General features: G+C 50.0%; 1 protein-coding gene across 3 annotated transcripts in view; it reads right to left on the reverse strand.

The window, feature by feature from the left end:
• SMOC1 (SPARC related modular calcium binding 1) overlaps window positions 1-23,418 on the reverse strand; it is a 133,666-nt gene that overhangs the window by 9,135 nt on the left and 101,113 nt on the right. For all 3 annotated transcript variants that reach the window (XM_037031554.1, XM_037031553.1, XM_037031552.1), the window contains exons 8-10: window positions 9,658-9,850; window positions 8,820-8,902; window positions 6,924-7,029 (exon numbers count right to left, since the gene is read on the reverse strand). In XM_037031554.1, the coding sequence (XP_036887449.1) occupies window positions 6,924-7,029; window positions 8,820-8,902; window positions 9,658-9,850 (382 nt within the window). The remainder of the gene's footprint in view (window positions 1-6,923; window positions 7,030-8,819; window positions 8,903-9,657; window positions 9,851-23,418) is intronic.

A 23,418-nucleotide genomic window follows, 5' to 3' on the forward strand; every position in this document is an offset into this window, starting at 1 on the left:
TTAAGCTTTCTCTGTTTTACCTGCCACATTCATTTTTCAAGCCAGCCCCTGCAGGGAATACCAGGTAGGCAGCAGGAAATTCTCTGTGAGGATGATCGTAGTGCAGGAGGCAGGGTGACTAGCTCCCTCTGCCTGCCTCTGCCTTCCCCTAAACCTGGGAGAGGAGCCCAGCTGTGTGTGTGTGGGGGGGGGGGGGAACCGAGACCAGTTATGTTCCAGTTATTCCTACCAGAGGCTCTCTAAAGGCAGCTGGCATAGTGGGGGCGGCCCCTCTGGCCAGGGGACCATGAGCGTCCCAGGCAAAGGCAGCTAACCTTTAGGCTCAGCATAGCGTAATGTCTACCTAGAGACTGGAATAATAAAGCCTCAGTCACTGAGACGGGAAGGAATGAGGTCACCCCGCCTGGACGCCCTGCCAGGAGAGGCCTGCTGCCTCCAACACGTGTTCCTGGGGCCCCCGCCTGCCCAGCTCTCAGCACCTCCACTGATGGGGCCCCCCGCACCTCCTTTTGGGGAGGTTTGCAGCAAGAAGCCTCTCTTCTCCTCCCTTTACAACCCCTAAGAGTTTCCTCCCATGCCGAAAGTTACTGTCCTTTGGTCCCTCTTCCCTTTCCCCTCCCTTGCTTCTGCCTCTCCCCTTCTGCCCTATCTCCTTTGTCCAGAGAACCATGGCCCTTCTCTCCTCGCTCCCAGCAGAACCTCAAGCCCAGAGCTGCCGTGACTTACAACTGCTGGCTTCCCCTGGTTTTCCTCCTGACCTGGCTCCTGGAGGCTCTAAGGACACTTGCACAGAAGCCTTCTGAGGCCCCTCCCAGAAATGCCTCTTTCCCTCTCTAACCCTGACACAGCTCACAGCCTGCCCTGTGGAGCCTGAGGGTCCTGCCTCTTTCCTCCCTCCTCCCCAGCTGGTCTAGGGCTCTCAGCCCTGAACCTCTTTGACCTCCAGAAACTCACAAATACAGAGTCCAGCTCTACATGTGAAGCTGGCAGTGCTTCCAACTTTGGAACACAACACCTTGTCCCGGCCAAGCTCCAAATGCTAAAGCAAGCATTTCGTAGCCTTGGGAGATCATGACCCTTCTGGGGACCTATATAAGCTATAGTCCCTCTCACTAGAAACATACACATAGCACTCTGCAGATTTTAGGGGTTTGATGGGTTCCCTAAACCTCATCCAAGGTCATAGACTCAGCAAAAGAATCCTTGATTTAGTGGGAAGGAGACTCTTACCACAACCTGGAAGAATGTTTAAACATGAACCTTCCAGAAGAGGATGGAGTGAGACAAAAGACAGTAACATGGAAGGACTAGGGATAGTTTGCATATTTCCAACAAAATATAACAGAAGGCGCCTGGTTTAAAACTATGTAAATCAGGCTTTGGGTTTCGTAACAGCCTTAAGTCCCAAACCTACGAAGCTTCGTGTCAGATCAGTGAACACTGAGATCCAGTGGGAGTCCTGGTTTAGCCAAACCAACAGTGGGCACGTGTGAAAGAAGACACAAGAGGCCTCTGATAACCAAGGAGAAGCTAAGGCTTTCCCAGGGGAGTGTGGATGAGGTGGGGCAGGAGGGCCTCCCCTAGAATTCCCAAGAATCACTCAAGCAGTCTTGACTGGAGCCCTCTCCATCCCAGTTAAACTCCCCCAATTTACCCCAACCTCAGAGCTATACTCTACTGGTACCTCCCACTCTTGTAGTTTTCTCGAAGGATCCTTTAAAAGCTTTGACAATTCGCACCCCACCCCCCAGCTCTAGACTTATACTGGCATCAAACTATGAAACTCTCTCTCACTGGTGCACACAGAACACCCACTGGAAATCAGGACTGCTGGAATTCAGAGCTGGTTAAGTAAGGGCTGGGGACCCAACATTAGAGAGTGCAATGGTTCCTTAAGACCACTGAACATCGATTTGCTGGTCCATGCTACAGCCTTCCTATAAGTCAACTTCTGCTTCCACTAAGAGGGCTCATTGGGCAGGTAGAGCATCCACGCTTCCTTGGATATGGTGGGAAAGGCACAATAAAATGCAGTGCCTCTGGGCTGGTCAAGTGGCTGTCCTGTTGACTCCTGCCTCCCAGGATAAGGACCCGCTAAAGCCAGCCCCCCCGCCCTGGACTGGCCCCCGTGAGCCTTCTTCAAAATTGAAAGGTGGCAGGTGCCATCCTTCTGCAGTGCTTTCAGTTTTGCTTCTGCAGCCTGAGCCTCGCCAGGCCTTGGCTGCGATGCGCAGCTGGAGAGCCAGCCCCATTTACCACAAGGAAACTGGCTTCGGCCAAGATCTTGGGCCCAGTTCTGCTGTCCTAAGCAGTTTTAAAGAAGGTGAGGTGGGCCAGCCTGGAGGCAGTAGCCAAACCAAGCAGACCAACTGAGCTGCATCTGGAGTCAGGTCCAGTCCTGCCAGCTGTGCAGGGGAAAGGGCTGGGAAATGCCAAGTCAGCCACATTCCAGCCTCTTCCTTGCAATGCCATCAATAAGTAACCACACTGGGGAGGAAGGAGAAAGCTACAATAAAGCTGTCCCTCCTTGGGAGGGCCACTCGAAGGGCCACGTGGCCCATCCCACCTCTCCTCACAACTGCCTTTCTCCTGAAATGGGTTCCCCTGCTCAAGCAGATTCCTCTGGCTCGGGTCTCAGAACCTTTCCTTTAGAAGTGATAAATGCTAATGGGGTGCCATGAGAGGACTGATCTAAGGGAGAGCTCTGCCTCCTGGAACCCTGCTGGGAAGGACCAACAGGATAATGCAACAAGCCTTCACTGTGAACAGCTGCTATGAAATGATAGCAGGCCACCCCCTCACATGCACCAGCCACAGATGTTTCCGTGGACACCTCATTCTACTTTGTCTACTTTTAGATTTAGCTGGCACTGCTTTACCCCCTAAATTAGGCTAGCAGGCTGGAAGAAAAAGTAGGCATCTCCCTCTCTTCCTTCCCCTGCCTCTAAAAAGTCTTTGAATCCTATTGATTTCATTACCAAAGCTTCAGCACATCATCCCTTGCCCCCTAGGTTTAGTTCGCCCTTCCTTACCTTTCACTCTAACAATTGCTGTAGGCTCCCTGCCCCTTCTTGCCAATCAAATCACATGGCCCCCTGGTGCCCTCTCTGGCATGAGTCACAAGGCCCACTGTGATCTGGGTTCTGCTCAACTCTCCAGCCTCATCTCCTGCCTGTCCACAGCCTGCCTCCCAAATGCAAACCATGCTTCTTGCAATTCCTTCCACAGGCCCTACCTGGTTCATCCCTCACTACCCCTGGGGCCTCTCTGCTGGGATGCGCTTACCCCTGGCCCATCTAGGTTGGGGCATTTTCCCATTCATAAGTGAACAGGTAGCTCAGATGTCGCCTCCTGTGTAAAGATTTCTCTCCCATGTCCTCCCACCCCTGAGGGTCTGAGCACTTTATCTGCCTCTGTTATGACAATGACTTTGTGGTGAAACCTTGTGATTAGCTATCTCTGCTTTCAGGAGCTCCTCCAGACCAGGGAGCATGCTCCTGTTCCCAAGTGTCCCCAGGACCCAGCACAGAGCTCACAGAAGGGGAGAGTAGAGATGTAAGAGTTGGTGCAAGACTAAAATCTCCATGCCTGCCAGGTGGTAGGTTGGAAGGGAAGACGCTTTTTTCTGCACTGCCCAAACATCTTCCCTGGCCCTTCTTCCCACTGTCCCTGAGTAGGACGTTCCCACTGCTCTCCGCCAATGTCCAGCTTTAACTGCCAGACCCTGAGAGGATGCAGGAGGGACCAGATGGGGTCTCCTTGATGCTCTCACGTGTGCCAAGATAAAGAGGGCTTATCAAGACAGATTTCTCTGTATCAGCCAGTGATCCTTTCACCTATCCACCCATCCCACGAGCTGGTTATTCATTTAACAAATATCTATTGAGCACCTACTATGAGCCAGGCACTATTCTGAATTCTGGTAATACAGCAGGGAGGAAGGCAGAGAATGCTCCTCTCACGGAACTGGAATTTTCATCGGGTGTGGTGACACAGACATAAGTAAACAATACAGCAAAATATCAGACAGTAGTCAGTATTAGGTTGAGACTTGAAAAGAGGGGTTGTGATGGAGGGTGACCAGGCAGCTCCTTTAGACTGGGTGGTGTCTGAGAAGGCGGCATTTCAATGCACAAGCAGGGGCCAAGGAAGACAGAGAAATCCTGGTATAGGAAGATGGAGAAATCACAGCACTTCTTTGTCACCAGGGTCCTATAGCTTCAGGCTGATGGAGAGGGGACCTGGAAGCCCTGGGGCAGGCATGTGTTTGGCCTTGAGGAACTGAGGAGGGCCAAGGCTGCAGTGTAAGGGTGGGAACAAGAGGAGGAGGAGAGGGACCCAGCAAAACCATCTTGCAGGGCAAGTTCAGGTCAAGTCGGGGCAATGTCCTCTGAATGTCAGGGGACAATTGGGGAGGGCTCTACACCTAGCAAACCTGGCCACCCTGGCCAGTTGCCTCCAGGTTTAACCACTTCTTTCTCTTCCTTCCTACCCTGACCCTTTCCTGATTTCTCAGCGATTTCTGGGTTCCTCTTGTCTGTCATTTGATTATAAGACCAGTCTATAGGTAACACAATTGCCACATGCAGGCCAAAGCTTTCATTCTCATCAAAACCAAACACGGTCAAGCTATATGAGAATCTTTAAAAACATGTTAGAAAAACATATTTCTAAAGACTTCTCCCAACTCTATATGACACCTGAAAGAGAGGGGATTTTTGAAAGAACATTATCCTTTTCCTATTAAAAGTGTTTATAACCTTCTTAGATTTTATTTTCTTTAAACATCCCTTTAGCCCATAATTGGAGGGTAAGACATCACTCATAACTGTCCCTGGCAATGAGGTCCACTTGCGCTCTCAGCAACCCTCCCACCCCCCGCCCCTTACCTGCTGGCCCGGGATCCACAGTCCTGGTCCTTTCCCAGCACCCTCAGCCTGCCTGGACCGAGACCACGTGGTCTCAGGGTCAGGGCTCCCAAGGAAACTAATGGGATGAAGCTTAAAGTCTTGTCTCCCCAGCACTGAAGTTCAAGCACCAAGTAGCTCCCTGAGTGGTGGACCAGAGATAGCAGCCCTCACAGGGTTTGGGTCAGTAGTACGCAGATGTGGGAATTTTAAACCCATGCCCTTTCCTTTTTTCCCTCTTCTAGTAAACATCAATATTATCTCATACCCATTTCTGTATGACACTATAGGCATTTTTTGTATTCTAAGCATAAAATAGCATAAAGGCATATAATACTGAATATACCTTTTCAAGAATCACCCTCTTCCTACCTTCTTGGGATCTGGACACAGCCCTTTTTATTTGAGACACCCCATCACTGAGAACCCTGGGCTGCCCCATCAGCCAACCTGTTAGCCCCTGTCTCCATCTTCTCCGACTTTGTGCTGTGCTCTCCTGGGGAAGGGCTGGCTCCCTCCATGGGGGGTGAAAAATCAGAGCCAGGGCCAGAAACTAGCCCCAGAGCTCCCAGGTCTGGAGGGCTGCTGAGAGCAACCACCCCAGACAAGCAGTTTCCAAGAGTGGAACCCACGAGGCACCCACTGGGCTCGATGTGACATAAAACTGGTTTTCAGGATGGCTGCCTTTGTCCTGCCCCAGACACAGAACCACTGACAGCGGTGTCTGCACCCTTGTTCCCCTGCCCAGGCACACACCTGCAGTTCTGTTGGTTGGTATTGACGTCGCCGCCCTGGGGCCCTTCTCTGGGCCTGGAGACATGGGCGTGTCCTCATGGTGGCAGTCCTTGCCTTGTTAATGACAGCTCTGCCTCTGGGCAGGCATGTGGGACTAGCCCCCCTTCTTGGTGAGTCACATAGGCTCCGAGGCAGGCTGGCCATCCCTGCCCAGCACATGGTACGTCTCCGCTGCACTGCTGCAGGCACCCGAGCCCTGCCCCAACCCTTCCACTGTGCCTCCAGAATGGGAATTAGCCCTCACCGGCCTTTACAGACCTGGCTCCTGCCTGCCTCTTTCCTGTTACCCCACCCACGCTGCCCAGCCATACTGAACTTAGACATGCATTTTCTTGGAGTCACAGCGGCCTTTCCTTTTTCCTGCAATGGCTTTCCTTCTTTTTCTGGCTAAGTCCTACCTATCCTTCAAAACTTAGCTCATCTATCACTGCCTCAAGGAAGCCTTCTCTGACCCCTCCAGACTGAGTTAGCAAAGCCTTCTCTGTTCTGTTCTAGCACCTACCACACAGCCTGTCAGTATCTGTCTAGAGCCTAGCATCCCCACTAGGCTGCGTTCTTTGAAGGCAGGCACAGGCTTCACACCCCGGGATGCCCAGTCCTTAGCCTGGTGCTTACCGTGCTGTGCGTGTGCGATAGGTGCTGAGCAAGTGGATGGATGCGTGCGTGCTCCAACCCACTGACCTAACGGGCCCAAATTAGTGAGCGCCACAGATGCTGGTCACTGGGGAGCACGTGCATTGCGGCTTCATATTAGAACTCCCTCAGCCAGCATATCAGCTCCCGAGTTGTTTTTGGCTAGGGGAGTATCCAATCCCACTGCCCACAGCCACTTGAAGGTCTCACATGTCTCCTTCCTCAGAAGAGAAGAGCACTCCCTCCTTGCCCTCCCTGTTTCCATCATACGCCATCCCCCTTCCTGCCACTGGAGACTATCACTCCTACGGATCTACCTCTGAGACCAAAGTGTGGAAGTCTCTAGACATCCCTGGACTTGCCTGTAATCTGGTAACTACAAGCTAGAGTCAAGAGACAAAGAAAAGGGAGGGAAGAGGGGCAGGGGGATTCTTGGAGGAAGGTGGGACAAAGTGGTCTCAGAAGGACTGACTTCCAGCCCTGGCCTTGCCCAACCCCTCTCCAGCTCCCTGCCCCAGCCTCCACAGCATCTGAAAAGTCAGGGGCCCCACACTCCCCACTGGGCCCAAGTCCTCCTTGCATTCTCACCTCCCACCTCCAGTAGGCGCTGCTGAGTTAATGGCCTGCACCATGTCAGTGGTGAGGGCATCCAGGAGGCTTGTGATAAATTCCATTTTCTTCCCTTCTGGACAGCCTGAAAAGTAAGGTGAGATTTGAAGGCCAATGCCATGTAAGTAATCCAGTGAACAGTTCCCTCAGCGAACACCATTTCCTAAACCTCTCCAGGTCCTCCTGTCCAGCCAGTCCACGTTGGGAATCATTGACTGCAGAGATGACTCTCCTAAACCCCAGTTCCTCCACCTGCTGCCCACATAGGACCGTCAGACCAGAGGGATAATAATGCTTTCCATTTCTTTTCATTCCACCGATTTTTGCTGTGTGTCAGCCCAGGCACTATACTAAATGTTAGGGATATAACAGGGTTATAGGATCTTTATCCTCATGAAGTTCACAGTCTACTGGGGAATTCAAGTTAGTTCTGGTATAGCATGATCCAGTGGTCTCTGCAGGGAAGGACCAGGTGCTGAAGGGGTACAAGGATCAGCAGGAACCCCCTTCGGTCAAAGTCAATGCAAATAGACCTACCAGTTTATCTCACTGAGATCCTCCTCCTTTTTTCCCCACTCCTCACTCAACTTAGATAATAGTGATCAAATCTCCCTTATACATGCTCTCAAATCATTTGCTCTTTCCTCCACTGTACTATTCCAGCCAGACCCAGAGCACAAAGAACCTTCTCACAGACATGCCTTCCAATTCTACACCCATCTAGCTCAGTAGGGCTGGTGTGCACACCACCACACAGCGGGATGGACGGGTGTCCCTGTAAACCCATGACTGCCACCCCCATGGGCCCGCAGCGCTTCCTGCACAGCCCTCCTCGGCAGCGACTCGCTCGTTTTCTCCTTCTGCAAATCCCCCAGGTCTCTGGTCAGACGCTGCCTTCTCAGAGAAGCTCAGACTCCGACGTAGACTTTCCCTGCCCTCCTCAGAGCACCCTGCTCTGTCCCGTTAGAGTCCTCGTCCCCACTGTTCATGTAGGTTTGTACTCCCTTACGTGTATGGTCTCTGTCTCCCCCCATGTGGGCCTCATGTCAGTTTGATCATGAGAGGACACTCAGTGCCCGGCACACAGCAGAACCCCAATCCATACTCACCGAGAAGATGGCTGGAAGGAGGCCCCCTGGCCTCCAGACTCCACTGTCGGAACCGTGATTTCTACACACCTGACCAGGAAACCCACCGACTCTCAGGACCCTCTGTGTTCAGCTCTCACTTTGGAGTCCGGATGTGGAATGGGAAAGTGGGTCCAGCGCCCCATGCCCTGATCTGAGTGCGTGCTAATGAAAACTAGAGTGTTTCTAGCCACCAATATTTGCTAACCTTCTGGTAAGTCATTAGTAAGAGAACACTATACATAACCCAGCACAGAAGCCACTTAGAGGTCCCGGGCCTCCTGCCTGTGTGTCTTATGTCACAGCCCAGTGACATTCCTGGGCCACCAGGGATCATTGCAAAAGCACTGGGTAGGGCAGGTGACAGACACTGCCCGAGCCCCCAGGACAGCCCCTCCCTGTAAGCTATCTCTTTTTGGGCAGCCCTAGGAAAAAGGGTTCACAGTGCCCAGAAAATGATCCCAATCACCATAGGATAGAGAAAGAATTGTAGAATTGCAACAACTGTGCTTTAAAGATAAGAAGCTAAGGGGGAGGAGGAATGTGCCCAAGGGCACAGGGCTCATTAGGGATAAACCCCGGGCTGGATGCAGAGCCCACAGCTCTGGCTCCTCCTTCCTGGGAGGCCCCATCCAGATTCCTGCTCCATGTCTCAGGTAGGGAAACAGACCCTCAAGAGGGCAGCTTTGTGTGAGGGAGGAGGGAGACAGAAAAGGTGAGGGGCTGCAAGGGCAGCACCATCTCCCACCTGGCAGCTCTCTGTCCTTGAAGGGGTCGTCTACCTCCGCACTCTTGGCCCGGGCATCGCTCTCACAGCTGGGCATCACATAGCTGGGAAGAGAGAGAGACAGAGGGTGAGGAGGGGACTCGGCCACTACAGCCAGCAGTAATCTGTGTTGTCATGAAGCCCAGGGCTTCCAGGGCTGGCAGTGCCATGCCCCCCGCACTGTCCAGCAACTACAAGGCAACTGCAGCATCAACATTTCTACTGAGACATGTTTAGGCATGTCCTTTCTTTATTTTTTTTTTAATCCTCGCTTGAGTACATTTTTGCATTGCTTTTAGAGAGCAAGGAAAGGGGAGAGAGAAAGAGAGAAACATTGATTAGCTGCCTTCTTATACACACTCCCCCCAGGGACCCAACGTGCAACCTAGGAATGTGCCCTGACCAGGAATCGAACCCACGACCTTTCAGTCCACAGGACAATGCTCCAACCAACTGAGCCACATCAGCCAGGGTCATGCATGTCCTTTCAACCACTGAAGCACAGTAATGTCACCTATGTCTACACACAGGATTTTTTTTGATCCATAGTACCTAGTAACTCAGGCAAGGTGGTAACCTTCTCATCAGTGAACTGAGGCTCAGAGAGATTACCTACTTTTCCAAGGTTACCCAGCATCCAAGATGCGGATCTTTCTATCAGAACCTTATCTGCCCAGGAATGGAAACACTGTTCTCCTAATGCCTTGACTCCACCATCCAGGATAGTGAAGCTGGGAGGTGCCAGGGGCCAGCCTGACAGCAAGCTAGTGCTCTTGCCTCAGGATCCACCTGAGCGTCAGGACTGGCTTGGGGGACTTACCGTGTGGAGGTCCCAGGCAGCGGGCGCCCTGTGTCCACCAGCACACACCAGCAGTAGCCGGTGGACTGGTGGCACTGCACTGGCTTATACAGCCCCCCGGGGGCACACTCTGGGATGACAATGCCCTCTCGGGGGTTCTGCCGGGCCTCTTCCAGGGCACTCTGCCTCTCCTGGTCACATGAGTGGACTTTCTCTGCAAAGGAAGACACAGCCTGTGGTGACTATCATTCCTGTGACATCTTCACTGCCTTCAGTGCAAAGACCCAGCCTAGTGCCAAGGAATTGATGGCTTGTCTGTGTCTCCCACACCTACCCACAGGAGGCGCTGCGGCCTTGTCTGCCTCCAGGGCTCAACAGCATTCGCACCCACTAGGTTCTAGCCAGGGATGGAGGGACCCTCATTACGAGGGCAGCCATGTGCTGGGGGAGGGGTGGATTTCCTGACTGTTTTCAGAGTGGTTCCTGGTGATGCACTGTCTGCTGGCTCTGGGAGAGGTGGGTGCCAGAGCCTGATTCCGCAAGCCCTGGGAGCTGATCAGCTGACGAGCTGACACAGGAATGCCCGTGTGTGGACACTCTCCCAAGCCCAGACACAGCAGGAAGGAGCCACGGGCCGCCAGTCTCAGGGGGAGCCATGCTCAGCGCCTGAGAGGAGCAGACATAAGGCCTGACCCCACTACTTCACGGCCTCCAACAAAGCTGGCCAAAGTAAGCTGAATGGACAGACTTGATCCTATTACATAACACTGCCCCCAGCCAATGGGAGAGAGAAATAGGCCCACAGGGAGGTGTCTGCACTCAGTGGCCTTGGGAAACATGTGGACGTGTCTGAACAGCCACACGTGGTTTCCCCAGAGCCAGGCCCAGGCTGAGGCAGCGTGTGGAGCTCTGTGCCAGGCAGGGCCAGATCAGGGGACCTCACATCTCACCCCCAGCCACAGTCACTGACCTAAAAATCCCACTCAGTGAACCAGTCAAACTGTCTGACTTCCCTTTCTCGTTTTTGTTTGTTTGTTATTGTGGTTCAGCTGTGTTTTGTCTTGTAATTATTAAAAATAAATAACATTGGGTGTCTTTTCTTGTAAAGAAAAATTTTAAAGCCCATAATCCCATTAGTTAAATGCCACCTTCCCTAGATGTTTCCTTACGCACCTACACAAGCGAATGTGTGTGCTGCACCTGCTTGTATTTTTACAGTAAAAGAGATTGTGTCATACACCTGTACCATTGCTTTTTAATCTACTTATTTATTTGTTTGTTTACCTCATTACTTTTTTCATGAACATTATCTTGGAACTTTCCTCTTCAAGAAGATGCCAGGAATACAGTCTGGAGCATGCCGTGAAATTCTTAGAACGTCTTACAAAAATACCATTCCTACGGCCAGCAATTTGGTATCAGCCACCTGGAGACCCATGCTACTCACTGACCAGCAGGACAAATGGTCAAAATAACAGAAAGTCAACTCTAAAGGAGCTAACCCCTTTGAAATGATGGCCTTGGAAATGTTCCCCATGTAAACAGCACAGATGTTTAGACTGGTCATGCACAGAGATGCAAAGCAGCTCGACCCTGACCTAGAGGGATGCCAGATAATGGGGAAAGGATGATCTCACTCGGAGGAAAACTGCTGGGAAGTGATTCTCACCCCAGGAGGAGAGGAACCTTCCCTGAGGGGCATTATGAATGTCTGAGGGTCAGGGGAGACAGGTATGCATAGCACATTCACTATTAAAACAAAATTTTGAATTGGCAAAGTGAAAAGCCTACTGTTGTTTCCATAGTGCAAACACAGCAGAGCTAAGCAGAATCTGCTTGGCTAAAGGCACAGGAATTTTTAACAGCTGACAGGCATCAGACTAGGGATTCTGACCCCATTGGTGCTACCCCACAGAACAGCCTCGAGACGCAGCTTAGGGAAGGGACGTAAACCGACGGGTGAACCCAGAGGTTTCACTTGAGTCCTGGGCTGGGATGGAGCCCCGGCACCTGCCAGGGGATCACGTAAGAGTTTCCCAACAATTCCCCACCCCCGATCGGGCAGCCTCATTTTCCTACCTCATATTTCATGCCACAGGAAGGGTGGCAGAGGAGCAAAACCAAAGGAAAACAGCTTTTGACTGATACCACGTTTGTGCAGCAACCTCTGACAGAGGCTTGAAATTAAGATCCCCCCATCCAGCATACTAAAGCCATAAATCAGACTGAAAGCCAGATGCAAAGAGGCAGGGCAGGAGCTTCCCCAGGGGCAAAATGAATGATGAACCTGACTTCGCACCACTGGGGATCCTGAAACGGCAGCAACGTGGACCAGAGCCATCTGAAAAGAGGGGGGAGCCATGGTTTGGGGGCAGTCGACATATTTCTGGAAGACCTTGAAGGCTGTTCTGAAATGCCTGTAGCCAGCTTCCATAGAGGCCACACCAAGTTCAATGGAGAATAAAAGCCATACAATTGAGAAAGCTTGCTAAATTGGAAAAATGGGGGCTAGCATAGAATTTAGAGAGAAGGCCAAATGCAGGGTTCACGGCCCTTTGATTATTTTGCTTGCTTTCTTATCACTTCACAATAGTTCCTACAAGTCCAGGTGCACCTCTAAGAGAGAGATGGGGAAGGTTTATAATAGTAATAGCACTAGCAATTTGTGAAGAGTACACAGAGAGTATCTTCCAGCAGAGAAAAAAATCTCCCTTAACACCATCTTTAAACTAATAACAGTCAAAGCAAATATTCATTGAGCAGCAGGTGCCAGGTGACAGACCAAGGGCTTTACGTGCCTGGTCTCTTCATCTGTGTAAAGTGGACGCCATGGTTATGCCTGTTTGGTGGACAAGGGAGATGAGCGTTGGAGAGAGCCATGAATTTCCTCAGGTTCCCTCAGGCTGCAAAGAGGAGGGCTGAGGTTCTAGCCCAGACTCCTGTCTTTCTAATCCCTAGACAGTCCTGCCTGTAATCATTTGCTCTCATGGAAAAATATATTTATTTTTATAGTGTGACACTTTTCCAGGTCAGTTGCTTTGCAATCTCAAACTGCTGCATTCAAAATCAAGTGTGTCAAAACACATACTTGTTCATTCTACACAGCACAGCTTCTGAAGTGATTTTTCTCAGCTTAAGCACACTGAAAAGCTTCTATCCAAGTATTTTTTCCTCTTTGCCTCAGACCTGAAAAACTTAAAGCCAAATTTGTCCCTCCTCTGCCATTACAGAAGGGTAAAATTAATAGTAATAATTAACATCTATCTGAGTGTTTACGGTGTGCTGAGCTTGGTACTGGTACTTCACTTGTAGTAACTCGGTGTCAACTCGTCACAAGCCTCTAAGACAGGTGTTATCACTATCCTCACTGAGCGGAGGAGGACCCAGGAGCACAGACTGGCCATGTGATTTTCTCAATGTCATACAACTAGGAAGTGGCAGAGCTGGGGTCCCAGTCTGTAGGAGACCATTCTGCACGGCCTGGGCCCAGCTCCCACTCGGAGATGCACAGGACCCACACCCACGGATAGGTTCTCCCATGGGGAATCAGGCCTGCAATGTGCCCAGGCCGCTTTGAGTCTTGCTTTTTTGCTAAAACTCCCTCCCCAGGATTTGTGGCAAACATTTCCTGCAAAGTAACTTCCTAAAATCCATGCTAAACCTTCCAAGGACGAGTATAACTGGTTCAACCAATTTTGCCTTTTCATTTGCAACTATCCCTCTTCTGTGATGTGATTATCGGCATTGGCTCCTCTGTTTGCTGTAAAGGGTTACCACCTAAAGCAACCTGTGCATAGTAAGCGAGGACCATCATGTAATGTGCCCAGAAACCCCATAAAGGCTGTCCAGGCAAGGGCCTTGGCTTTTGCTCCCCTTGAGAGAAAAAGCCATGCGGTCCCTTTTTCTCCACTGGACTCGGTAGTCCACGTGAATGTCTCATTTCCTCCATAATGACACGGACATTGCAGGCCGGTGTCCGCATCACCAGTCAGGGCTGTGCTCCTCACCCCTGCACTCTGATCTCTACCTGCCATAGATAGACTGCTTTGATTTCTGCTGTAACCTGTATTCTCCTTTTACTTGGGTGCAGCAGATCATCACAAAATGGTAACAGTGAATCGTACTTCCCAGGATCCACCCCTTGTGTAGACCCCTCCATATCTGTTGACTCTGATTTGCTTTGCCCAGTGGAAGGGCCAGAGGTGACAGTGTGTGACCTTCAGTCCTGAGCTTTAAGAGGCCTTGAAGCTTCCACTTTCACTTTCTCAGGAGCCACCTCAAGACCACCCCCTAAGGAAGCCAGGCTAGCTCACTGGCAGATGAAAAGCTACACACAGGAGAACCGAACAGGCTCAGCCCACAGCCAGTACCAATTGCCAGGTACATGAGTGAGGTCATCTTGAACATTCCAGCCCTGATGACCCTCCTGCTGGATGAGTCCAGGAGTGAGTTCACGTAGAACCAATCAAGGAACCGCCCAGTCAATCCACAGAAACATTGAGAAGAATATATCATTTTTTCTTTAAACCATTAAGTGTAATAGTGATTTGTTAAATAGCAATAGATAACAGACACATCTAGACTCGCTCAACTCTTAATCAGTTTACCCGTATGTTTGTAGCACTCTCAAACCCTTCAGCCAATCAAGCAATCAATCGATTGTTCCTGCAGTGCTTCTCCAGAGGTCATGCAAATACTAACCACTGTGAGGCAAGGATGAATGGAAGACTTTGGAAAGACTATCAAGAGCAAAGATGTGGCATTAGAGACCAAGGCTAAGATCACCCACACCCTTGTGTTCCCAAGTGCTATGCACAGATGAGAAAGTTGGACAGAGAAGAAGGCTGATGGGGGGAAAATGGATTCATTAGAAATGTGCTAGTTTTATGAACACACCGGGCCAGCAGAAAGATAAATAGGTAGGTCCTAGAGCAAATTAATCCTGAAACATCCCTGGAGGAAAAATGGCAAAACTGAAGTTGTCCTGCTTGGGGCACATCATGTGATGGCAGGGTTTTTCTTGGAAAAGACAACAATGCTGGGAAAAATAGGAGGCAGCAGGAAAAGAGGAAGGCCAAAATGAGATATCGACTCAATTAAAGAAGCCCTAAGCATGAGTCCACAGGAGCTGAGCAGGGTTGTGAAGACAAGACAGTTCATTCATAAGGTCACGAGGAGTCAGAGCTGATTCAATGGCATGTAACACACACACACACACACACACACACACACACACACACACACACGGAGCATAAGCTCATTCTGAATCTGAGAAGCCAGAAGCCAGTCCCATCCCTGGAGCCATTTGTACCCCCTACGGTTCTGAGTCCCCACCCAAAGAATCTTACAGTTTCCAACTGGCAGCTTTCCTAGATACCAAAAATTCACCTTCCAGACTGCAAGGCAAGGGATCTATTCCAGGGGTCACAGAGGAAGAGCTCCCCACTCCCCTGAAGTAAACATATATGATTTAAAATATTTGATCTCTACTTAGGAGAGTTCCAGGAAGAATGACAAGATTAGAAGGTCTGGCCTGATAACCAAGAGAATGGGCCAGGAATAGATGTAAACACTTGAGAGACGTAAACAGCAGGGGAAGGAGAACCATCGGAGTTGTCTAGGGAGCATGGGAACACCTGACCACACATTCCTACACACTCATGCATACCTGCCCTATAACCCTAACCCGGGATGGTCACTCCTACCTGGCAGGGGGCAGTTTAAATCTCACTCACAAATCTTTGGCTGTGTAAAGGAAGAAATACAACAGAAAAGCATCTTGTGGGAGAAACGGGGAACCCAGTTTGGCCCTAGCCACCAGACAACATGCCTGCCTCTGTATCAGCAATTAGAGCAAGAGAGCAAAGCAGGGCTGAAGCAGGGCGGGAGTGGGCAGGGAGGGGGACAGCAAAGAGAAAGACTGGGCTGAGCTGCAGGAACATAAACCCTGTCTACAGGCCCAGGGCACAGGTTCTCCCGTGGCCAGCCAGGACAGGATGAGCATGGAGAACAGCACTGACTGCTCCAGCGAGCCCAGGCCTCCAAACCTCTCAGTTACTCACGGTAATCAGGAGCCAAGGGACGTGTGGAGGGCCTAAATCCTCAGCTAATCCCCAACCTTGATTTTAGCCCAGAGTTTATCCTTTTGTTCTGGGAACCTTTTCGCCTTTATCATCCCTTCCTTTGTTTCTTCTTTACTTTTTAAAAACAAAAGGGCCCACAAACAGAAATGTTAGAAGATTCTAGTTTTAGGTCCTTGGCTTATCATTCTTTCTGGTTGCTGCCCTCCAGAGCAGGGGCTGCTGAAGGACTGAGCAGATAGCAAAGCCGACGGGCCGAGTAACCCCACACCTGAGTCAACAGGGACACGTAAGCCAGGCACGTAGTGAACTCTGGACATAGCAGGGAACCTCACGGTGATGGAGGCAGTGAAGAGATGAGTGGAGGAAAAAAGGTAAAGATGATATATTTTTTAAAAAAGAGAGACGAGTGGAGAGAGAAGGCAGTAGTCAGAGAAGGTCAGCAGCAGTTCGCGTTCTCTAGAGAAACAGAACTAGTGAAAGATATACATTTATCATATATACGCAAAGGGACCGATTGATTGGTTGCTTGATTGTAAGGAGTTGGCTCAAGTCTGAAATCTGGAAGCTCAGGCAGGATTTCTTTTTGAGAGTCTGGAGACAGAAGTCCTTCTTCAGAAAATTTCAGTTTTGCTCTTGAACTGATTGGATGAGGCCCACTCACACTACAGAGGTCCTCACCTAATTTACTTAACTGATTTTAAATGTTGATCGTATCTAAAAAACACCTTCACAGCCACACCTGGAGTCATATTTGACCAAACTGGGTGCTGTGACCTAGCCAAGCTGACGCACACAACCGACTGACACAAGGTCCATATGGAAACTGAGAGCAAGAAAAAACGCCAAATCTGATAGAAAACCATAACCGGAAGGACCAAGGAGAATCATGGGCCATAGAAACGTGTTGGGAAAATGCCTCCATGAGCAACGCAGTCCTTCCAGAGAGAAGGGGGATCCTGAGAAACACAGAGAGTAGGACCCAGAGGGAGCACGCAGTGGAGGGCAAGGCCTCTGTGGACCCAGCTCGCACACAGGCTGGGACTGTGTGTGCTGGCACCATGTCGGGCTCTGGAGAGGTCAGAAAAATTTTGTCAAATGTAGCAAGAAGAAAGAACTGGCCACAGGATCTTAACCTACCCTCATTCCAGCCTCCCTCCATCCTGAGCACCCCAACCCTGAGCGAAGTCTTCCTGCTCTGAGACTAAGGTTATCCCTTGTGCCTGCCTTACCCTTGGTACTGACTTGACTACACAGTAGGCTCCTGAGAGCAGGACTCTGTCATACCCTCGCTGATCCTTCACCACACCCATCCTTGGTCCCAGCTCCTTATTCATAGGAGAACGATGGACTCTGGGGGTTAAAGGATCCATATAGAGTATTTAGTCCAAGAACCCCTCCATTGTTTGAATCCTGCTAGGCCATGCCCAGCCACAGAATTCTGTGCTGGCCTGACCCTTCAGAGATGGGGCCACCCACTGCTGAGTAACTGTCAAACGGTGGGGATGAGACCACAGAGGCTGCAAACAGAATATCTGTCCCTTTGACTCATCCTGGGAAATAATACACTCAGCTCTCAGGCTATCAAGTTCTGAATTTTCTTAAGGGAAAAAATCAATTAAAGGTTACCCGCTTGAAAAATGAGAGAGCTTATTTATGTTTCATTGCAAAAGGAATTGTCCCTTTAGGCCAAGAATATTCAGAAAAACACTAGCATTGTTTTGCCTACGATTACCCCCAAACCCCTTCAAATACCTCACACCCGCTTAGCCTCATCAAAAGTGCGTGAAATGCTGAATGATGACCCAAAATGACAAATTGTGTGTTAAAAACCACCTTCCCTAAATCACAACATGAAATTCCAGAGGTATAAGAACCCACATGTCTCCTGCTTTGGGATTCCCTGGGTTGGCTTGTGGGTGTGCTGCTGGGGCGATGTGGAGTGGCGGGCAGAGAAAGGGACAGCAGACAAAGAAGGAGGGTAGGACCAGTTTGAAGGCACTGACTCCTGTTCTTGAAGGGCCCGCCCAGATCCTACCGATGTGATCTCGGGGGGAAACAGATGCTCCTGGAGACCATTGTCTCTGGGAGGGATTATGGTACATCACTGAGCAGGGCCTCTTGTTTACTTAGCCACACAGCGTTTTAGCACTTAAGGTTTCAAGCCAACTCTGTGAAGAAGTTATTTTTCTTACTTGTGGACTTTGCACTTTTTCATAGGAGGGGCTAAGTGGCCCCAGAGGACCATTTTTCCAGACACCACTTGCTGAGCTGGTTCTGCCCTTTCACCATGGGCTTTCTATCACACCCAGCACCAAGCCATTGCCAGTTCCTGAGTCTCAGAGTCATCCGGGGACTCCGAGAAGCCCACAAAGAGAAGGGAAACCCGTAGAAACACTGCCCAAGGCTCCCTTTTGGAAGAGAGGGCAGGTGTAGGACTAGAAAAGTAGAGGCCCACAGCAGAGGCCCTGCCAGGGCTGGGAAGGAGCAGATGCTCGGACCAAGAACAAAGTCAACCCCTGAAATCCTGCTCAGGTGTGTACCAGGTAGTGGTGGGGCAGAGAGAGTAGAGACAGAGTATGCACACATTTAAAACAGTTACCCCATCCATGGGAATAAGTTTCCTCTATCTCATTTACTCTGAAAGCCCTTTTCCCCCAAAAGTAGGCAACCAAATGCAGTATAAAAGATAACATCATCCCCCAATCTTAACCTACAACGGAATCTTGGACCACTTCCCTAGAGGAGGGCCACACTTCTGATGAACGAACTGGCTGAGAGAAGAGGTTTCTTCAGCTCCAGCCCAAAAGAGGAGAGAGTGGTATGAAAGCTCATCAGGAAGGCTGTTTCCAAATGCCAGGGGGAGCTCAGGGCACGCAGAGGGAAGAGGTTCCAGGAACAGAATGGGGGTAGGTGGGGTTATCTGGCTTCCTTGCAAGGCTGAAAGCAAGAGTAAGTGCCTATTCCCCTGGTCCCACAGATGCCACGCAGGGCCTGCCCATGGCAGGTTGAGTCAACCTTATTCCCACAGCTGGAATAAAGGCAGCATAGCATGGTGGCCCGGACATGGGCTTTGGGGTCAGATCAATCAGTCTCTACCACTTAGCTCTGTGACCTTGGGCAGTTTACTGAGCTCTCTAAGCCCCTGGTTTCTTACCTGAATAAGCCGAGTAACAATAGTACATGCCTCTCTGGGTCATTGTGAGGATTAAATGCAATAGTGTGTGTAAAGCACTTAACCTGGCACCAGAGTAGGTTGATAAGTGGTAGATTATTAGCTGGTCTAAGGAGCAGTGTCCTCAGCAAATGTGGAGTAAACCCAGACTTCCGGACCCATCCCTGTGAATGACCAGTCTCCCTAACTGGACTGCAGGGGCTGACCACAGGCAGGCAGTGGGAACAGCCTGTTCCAGGGGCAGCCAACAAAGGGACATACTGTAGGTAGACTCGAAAAATAATATAACTGAGAACCAGTCTGCTTTTTATGATCACCATGCCAGCAACTCAAAACAACACCTGCGGTAAAATAATTCCCCCACAGGGGCGGGACTGTGCCCACCCTTAGTCACACCACTGCCCAACACTCAGCTACTTCCTGAGATGGGCCTTGTCCTTCTTCCGTGGGCCCTTAGCACCATGTAGAGGATGTGACACATAATAGCTGTTGATGGGCCTGTGACCCTGAATAAGGCTCTTAATTAGTCTGAGCTCCTTTTCCTTATTTAAAATGATGTAGTGGTGATAGATGAGACACTCTTGTGGCCCACGGGCTTCCAATTAGACAGCGTCAGGTGCATGCGATCCCCACAGTTCAGGGGCTCCCAGAATCAGGGAGGGCCCGACTGCAGGGCAAGGCTGCTGGGGGCCTTCAGGTTCCCCCTTGTTCCTGGACTGCCCTCCATGCTCCTGCTGGGGGGCCCATCTGTAGGGCAAAATTAACGCAGCCCATCCCATATGCCAGCACTGGCTGAGAGCTCTTCTCCCAGGGTGTCTGCTGTGGGCTCTGTCCACCAGGCTTGTGGCTGGGCTGAGCATTACAGGTGAGGAGGGGTAAGGGAAAATGGCAGACCAACCAGCCTGCTTAAAGGATTTCTCTCTGAGGAACCTCAAATGGCCGTGCATGGCACACCACTGTGACCTCTCCTTCCCACACAGACAGAAACTGAGGAGTGAAAGAAAACAAGATATAAATTCCACCGAAGATATTTCTTCTAGGATGGATTGTCTCAATATAGCCTACAAGCACCTTAAAAAAGACCTTTTCCTCCAAAGCATCACTGACTCACATCCCCTCAGATTTTAGAAAAGGCTCTGTCTCTACTGACTCATGCCATTAAATGAGCCCAGATGACCCTTCCACCAAAGAGAAAATGAAATGCTTCACAGTGGTTTTGCAATGAGAAGTGGCAAGCTGTCTTCTTTCTAGTTTTTCTCAGTAACTCGTTGACCTTGACCTGAAAAACTGTCTTTTAAGGACATGAGCTAGTAGATAAAAATTCAGTCCAGAAGGAAGCAGGGGGCAAAGGCCAAGGGAGGAGATGGGAGAGAGATTTTTTTTTAATTTGTCAAAATAAAGTACCATAACTTCACTCTCCATCCCCCCAAAACACTAATGCCACATGTGTGAGTGTGTTTATGAAATCTATACCCTGCCTACTTCCAAAGCCATTCTACAAATAAACATAGGATGAGGACCCTCAGATCAAAGCAGAGACCAGAAGTGATTTCTAGCAAATTGGAAGGAATCAATTACAATACCTTGGCAGGACCTTTGATTTCCGTTTTTTATCAACAGAGGCCAAAAGAAAAACACAGGGACACATGGTTTTGCTATCAACCCTAGAAAGCTAACAAACTCACCTACAGGAAAAACAAAACCTTTGCTGGCTGAGCGTGTTCCAGGGGCCGGATCATACCTCCACAGCCCACACCACCGCACCTCTGTGTTCCAAGTAAACACATCGGGGTCGAAGGCCCAAGGCGACCAGAAAAGCTAGTTTTAAAATAAGGGAAACATGGACCAGGGACTAGGTTCTCTGGGGCTTCCAAACATGTTTATGGCTCTTCTCTGCAAAGAGCAAACTTGAGAAAGGCCTTTGTTGCCACAGAGAAAGCCATATGGATGATCGCTCTTCCCCAGCTCTGGTCTATTGACCATGACTGACCGAAACACGTGCATAAGATAGATGGGCAGACCTCCAAAAGGCCACTTATAGAACATCAAGGGTCTGTTTTTACATAGGTATTGTAAATGCACATGAGTCCAGCCTCATCCACGGCTACTAACGTTAGTGGATTACTCATTCTTCCTCCCAGTCACGTCATGTGTGAGGCTCCAGGTGGCTGTGGGGTATTTGCTTATGGCTACCTCTGGTTTCCCTGAGAGCTGTTTATTTTTCCAGGCCTCAGGTCATTACATCACCCCGCGGTTTCTGGGCAGCCTGAGAGTGCTGATTTGGGGGTAGGGGAATCAGCCAGGAGGTGTCGTTGCCTCAGTGACCCCCAAGCCCAATCATAGCAGCGGTTCTCCAGGCAGGCACTTCCTGGCTGAAAGAGAAACAATCCAAACGCAGTCAAAGGGGCCCAAAGCAGGCCCAGAGGAGCCGTGCTCTTAATACGGGCAGAATAGGGCGAGATGCTGCAGACAGCTATGCTGTGCCATGGGTGGGGAGTTAGGCAAATGTGCTCTCGTATGAAGAGAGAGGGGGGCCATTTTTCAGGCAGAACGTATAAGGAATGTATTTCTGCCTGCATCTCCATTGATGGCTGTGTCTGGGGATAGTCACCAGAAGCTTCTGCACAGTTTTGCTGGGCAAAGAGGCAGGAAGGAAAGACATGGTCTCTCTCCATTTAACCCAGAGGGCCAGCTCCTTCTTGAGGTCCCAGAGTAGATATTGAAAGAAGTTAACTAGAAAAGATGGAGATAAAGGAGAGAACGAGATGGAGAAGTAGAAAAAGAAGTTAAATGACGCCACCTGAGGCTGCCGCAGTCAGCCCCTGGGTCTGGGAGCAAGGGAAGAGGCCCCTGTGTCTTGAAGGGATTGCGGTACTGCTTCAGGGAAGGGTTCTGGTTCACAGGACCATGCTTCCTGAGAGAGAGTACTTTCCCAGAGGAGAGAACAGACTTTGTCATACAAAAGGAGAAGGGGAAGAAAGAAAAGACTTCTACAAATCACAGCCAAAGGCAAGTGTCCACAAAGAATAAAATTAGAAGCAGTGGGATATTGGATGAAGAATGAGGTGAAGCCTAGTTTTTGTCATTTCTTCAATCTTTCCACTCTCTTCTATAAAATGTAAGTGACTTTTAAATATTGTTTAAATTCTAGCTATATTAAGAGATTCTTTGGTAGCTAACCCCCAACACAAAAAACTCAGCAAGAGTTCATACTGTCTCAAAAGCAAAACAGAGACTTTGGCCGACACTCATGCATGGAAGATGCCCACTCTCGAGTTCTAGGTGTTAGCTGGCCAGGTACGTGAGCTTCCTAAATGCAAGAACTCCCGGTCTATAATCAGAGAGAAGTCCAATGAGGCAAACCTGCCAAAGGTGAAACTACCAAGTACTCAAAAGGCAACACTGACCATGGTGGACACATGACAAAGCCTTAAAAACAAGGACCAAAACCTCCAGGAGCAGCGAAGGAGACAGGATCAGCCTGCAGGCATCCGTGTCATGTTGTTGCAAAACTTCAGCTGCCCAGTGGAACCTCTCCAATGTCAACAGTCCCCAAGCCAGAAGACAAACCTGGCGTCACTGGGTCTGAGTGTGAAAGAAGGACATTTGGGATGTAAAAGAAACTGGGATGGCCTCTCTGCCTCTTAGACAGAGAGTGAGAAGAAGAGCTCTCACCAGGTCAGCTCCGAGTCCCAGAATTTCTCGGCAAACTCTACTGGGAAACTGTCTCAGAGGCTGGACCCAGAAGCTTTGGTCTATGCCAGAGCCGGCTGCCCAGACACGAGCTATCCTTAAAGTGTATCTGACTTCTCCTCAGACCAAGGGTAATCATCGGAAAAGTGGTTAGCACTATACGTAAAGATACTTCATCAAGAGTAGCTATAGTTTTGATATCTCCCCCAACACCCTGCGCTTTGCACTAACCTCACAGACAGAACTGGGGCCGACTGGACAAAATGAAACATGACTGGGTCACTCTAACAAAAGAAGGTGCTTATACCTGCCCAGAAGCCATTTCTCAGTGTGACCTCATATTTATCCAACTGGAAATGCTATAGAAGTAGGAATGGAAAGCAGAACTGAGTGGAAGCAACAGCGTCAGCTAACGGGATACAGCCACTGCACCACGTGCAGTTCCTGCAACTCAAGAAGACCAGCACTCTGTTCCCAAGGATCTGTGGTTTTCCTCCAGCCCCACCGTTTAATAGCTGTGACTCAGGACAAGTTAGTGCCTCTCCTGTGCCACTGACTCTTCATCTGTAAGATGGGGACAGTCACAACACATCTCATAGGGTACTGGTAAAGCCCAAAGGAAGTGGCACATGTCAAGTTCTACAGGACCTGACTTGGATGAGCTGCGATGACAGCCATGATTCTGATTTTACGGAGGACGATGGCTTCTCCTCCTCCATCCTTCCCCAGGGCTAGATTCTAGAGTGGACAGCCAGCCAGCAAAGCCCTTGTCCTCACAGAGTTTCTAATCCAGGAAGAAAAATTTACCACTTGCAAACAAAAATGAAGCAAGAA

Source organism: Sturnira hondurensis, unplaced genomic scaffold, assembly GCF_014824575.4.
Source record: "Sturnira hondurensis isolate 20B ecotype Veracruz unplaced genomic scaffold, ASM1482457v3 Scaffold0021143, whole genome shotgun sequence".
NCBI lineage: Eukaryota > Metazoa > Chordata > Mammalia > Chiroptera > Phyllostomidae > Sturnira > Sturnira hondurensis.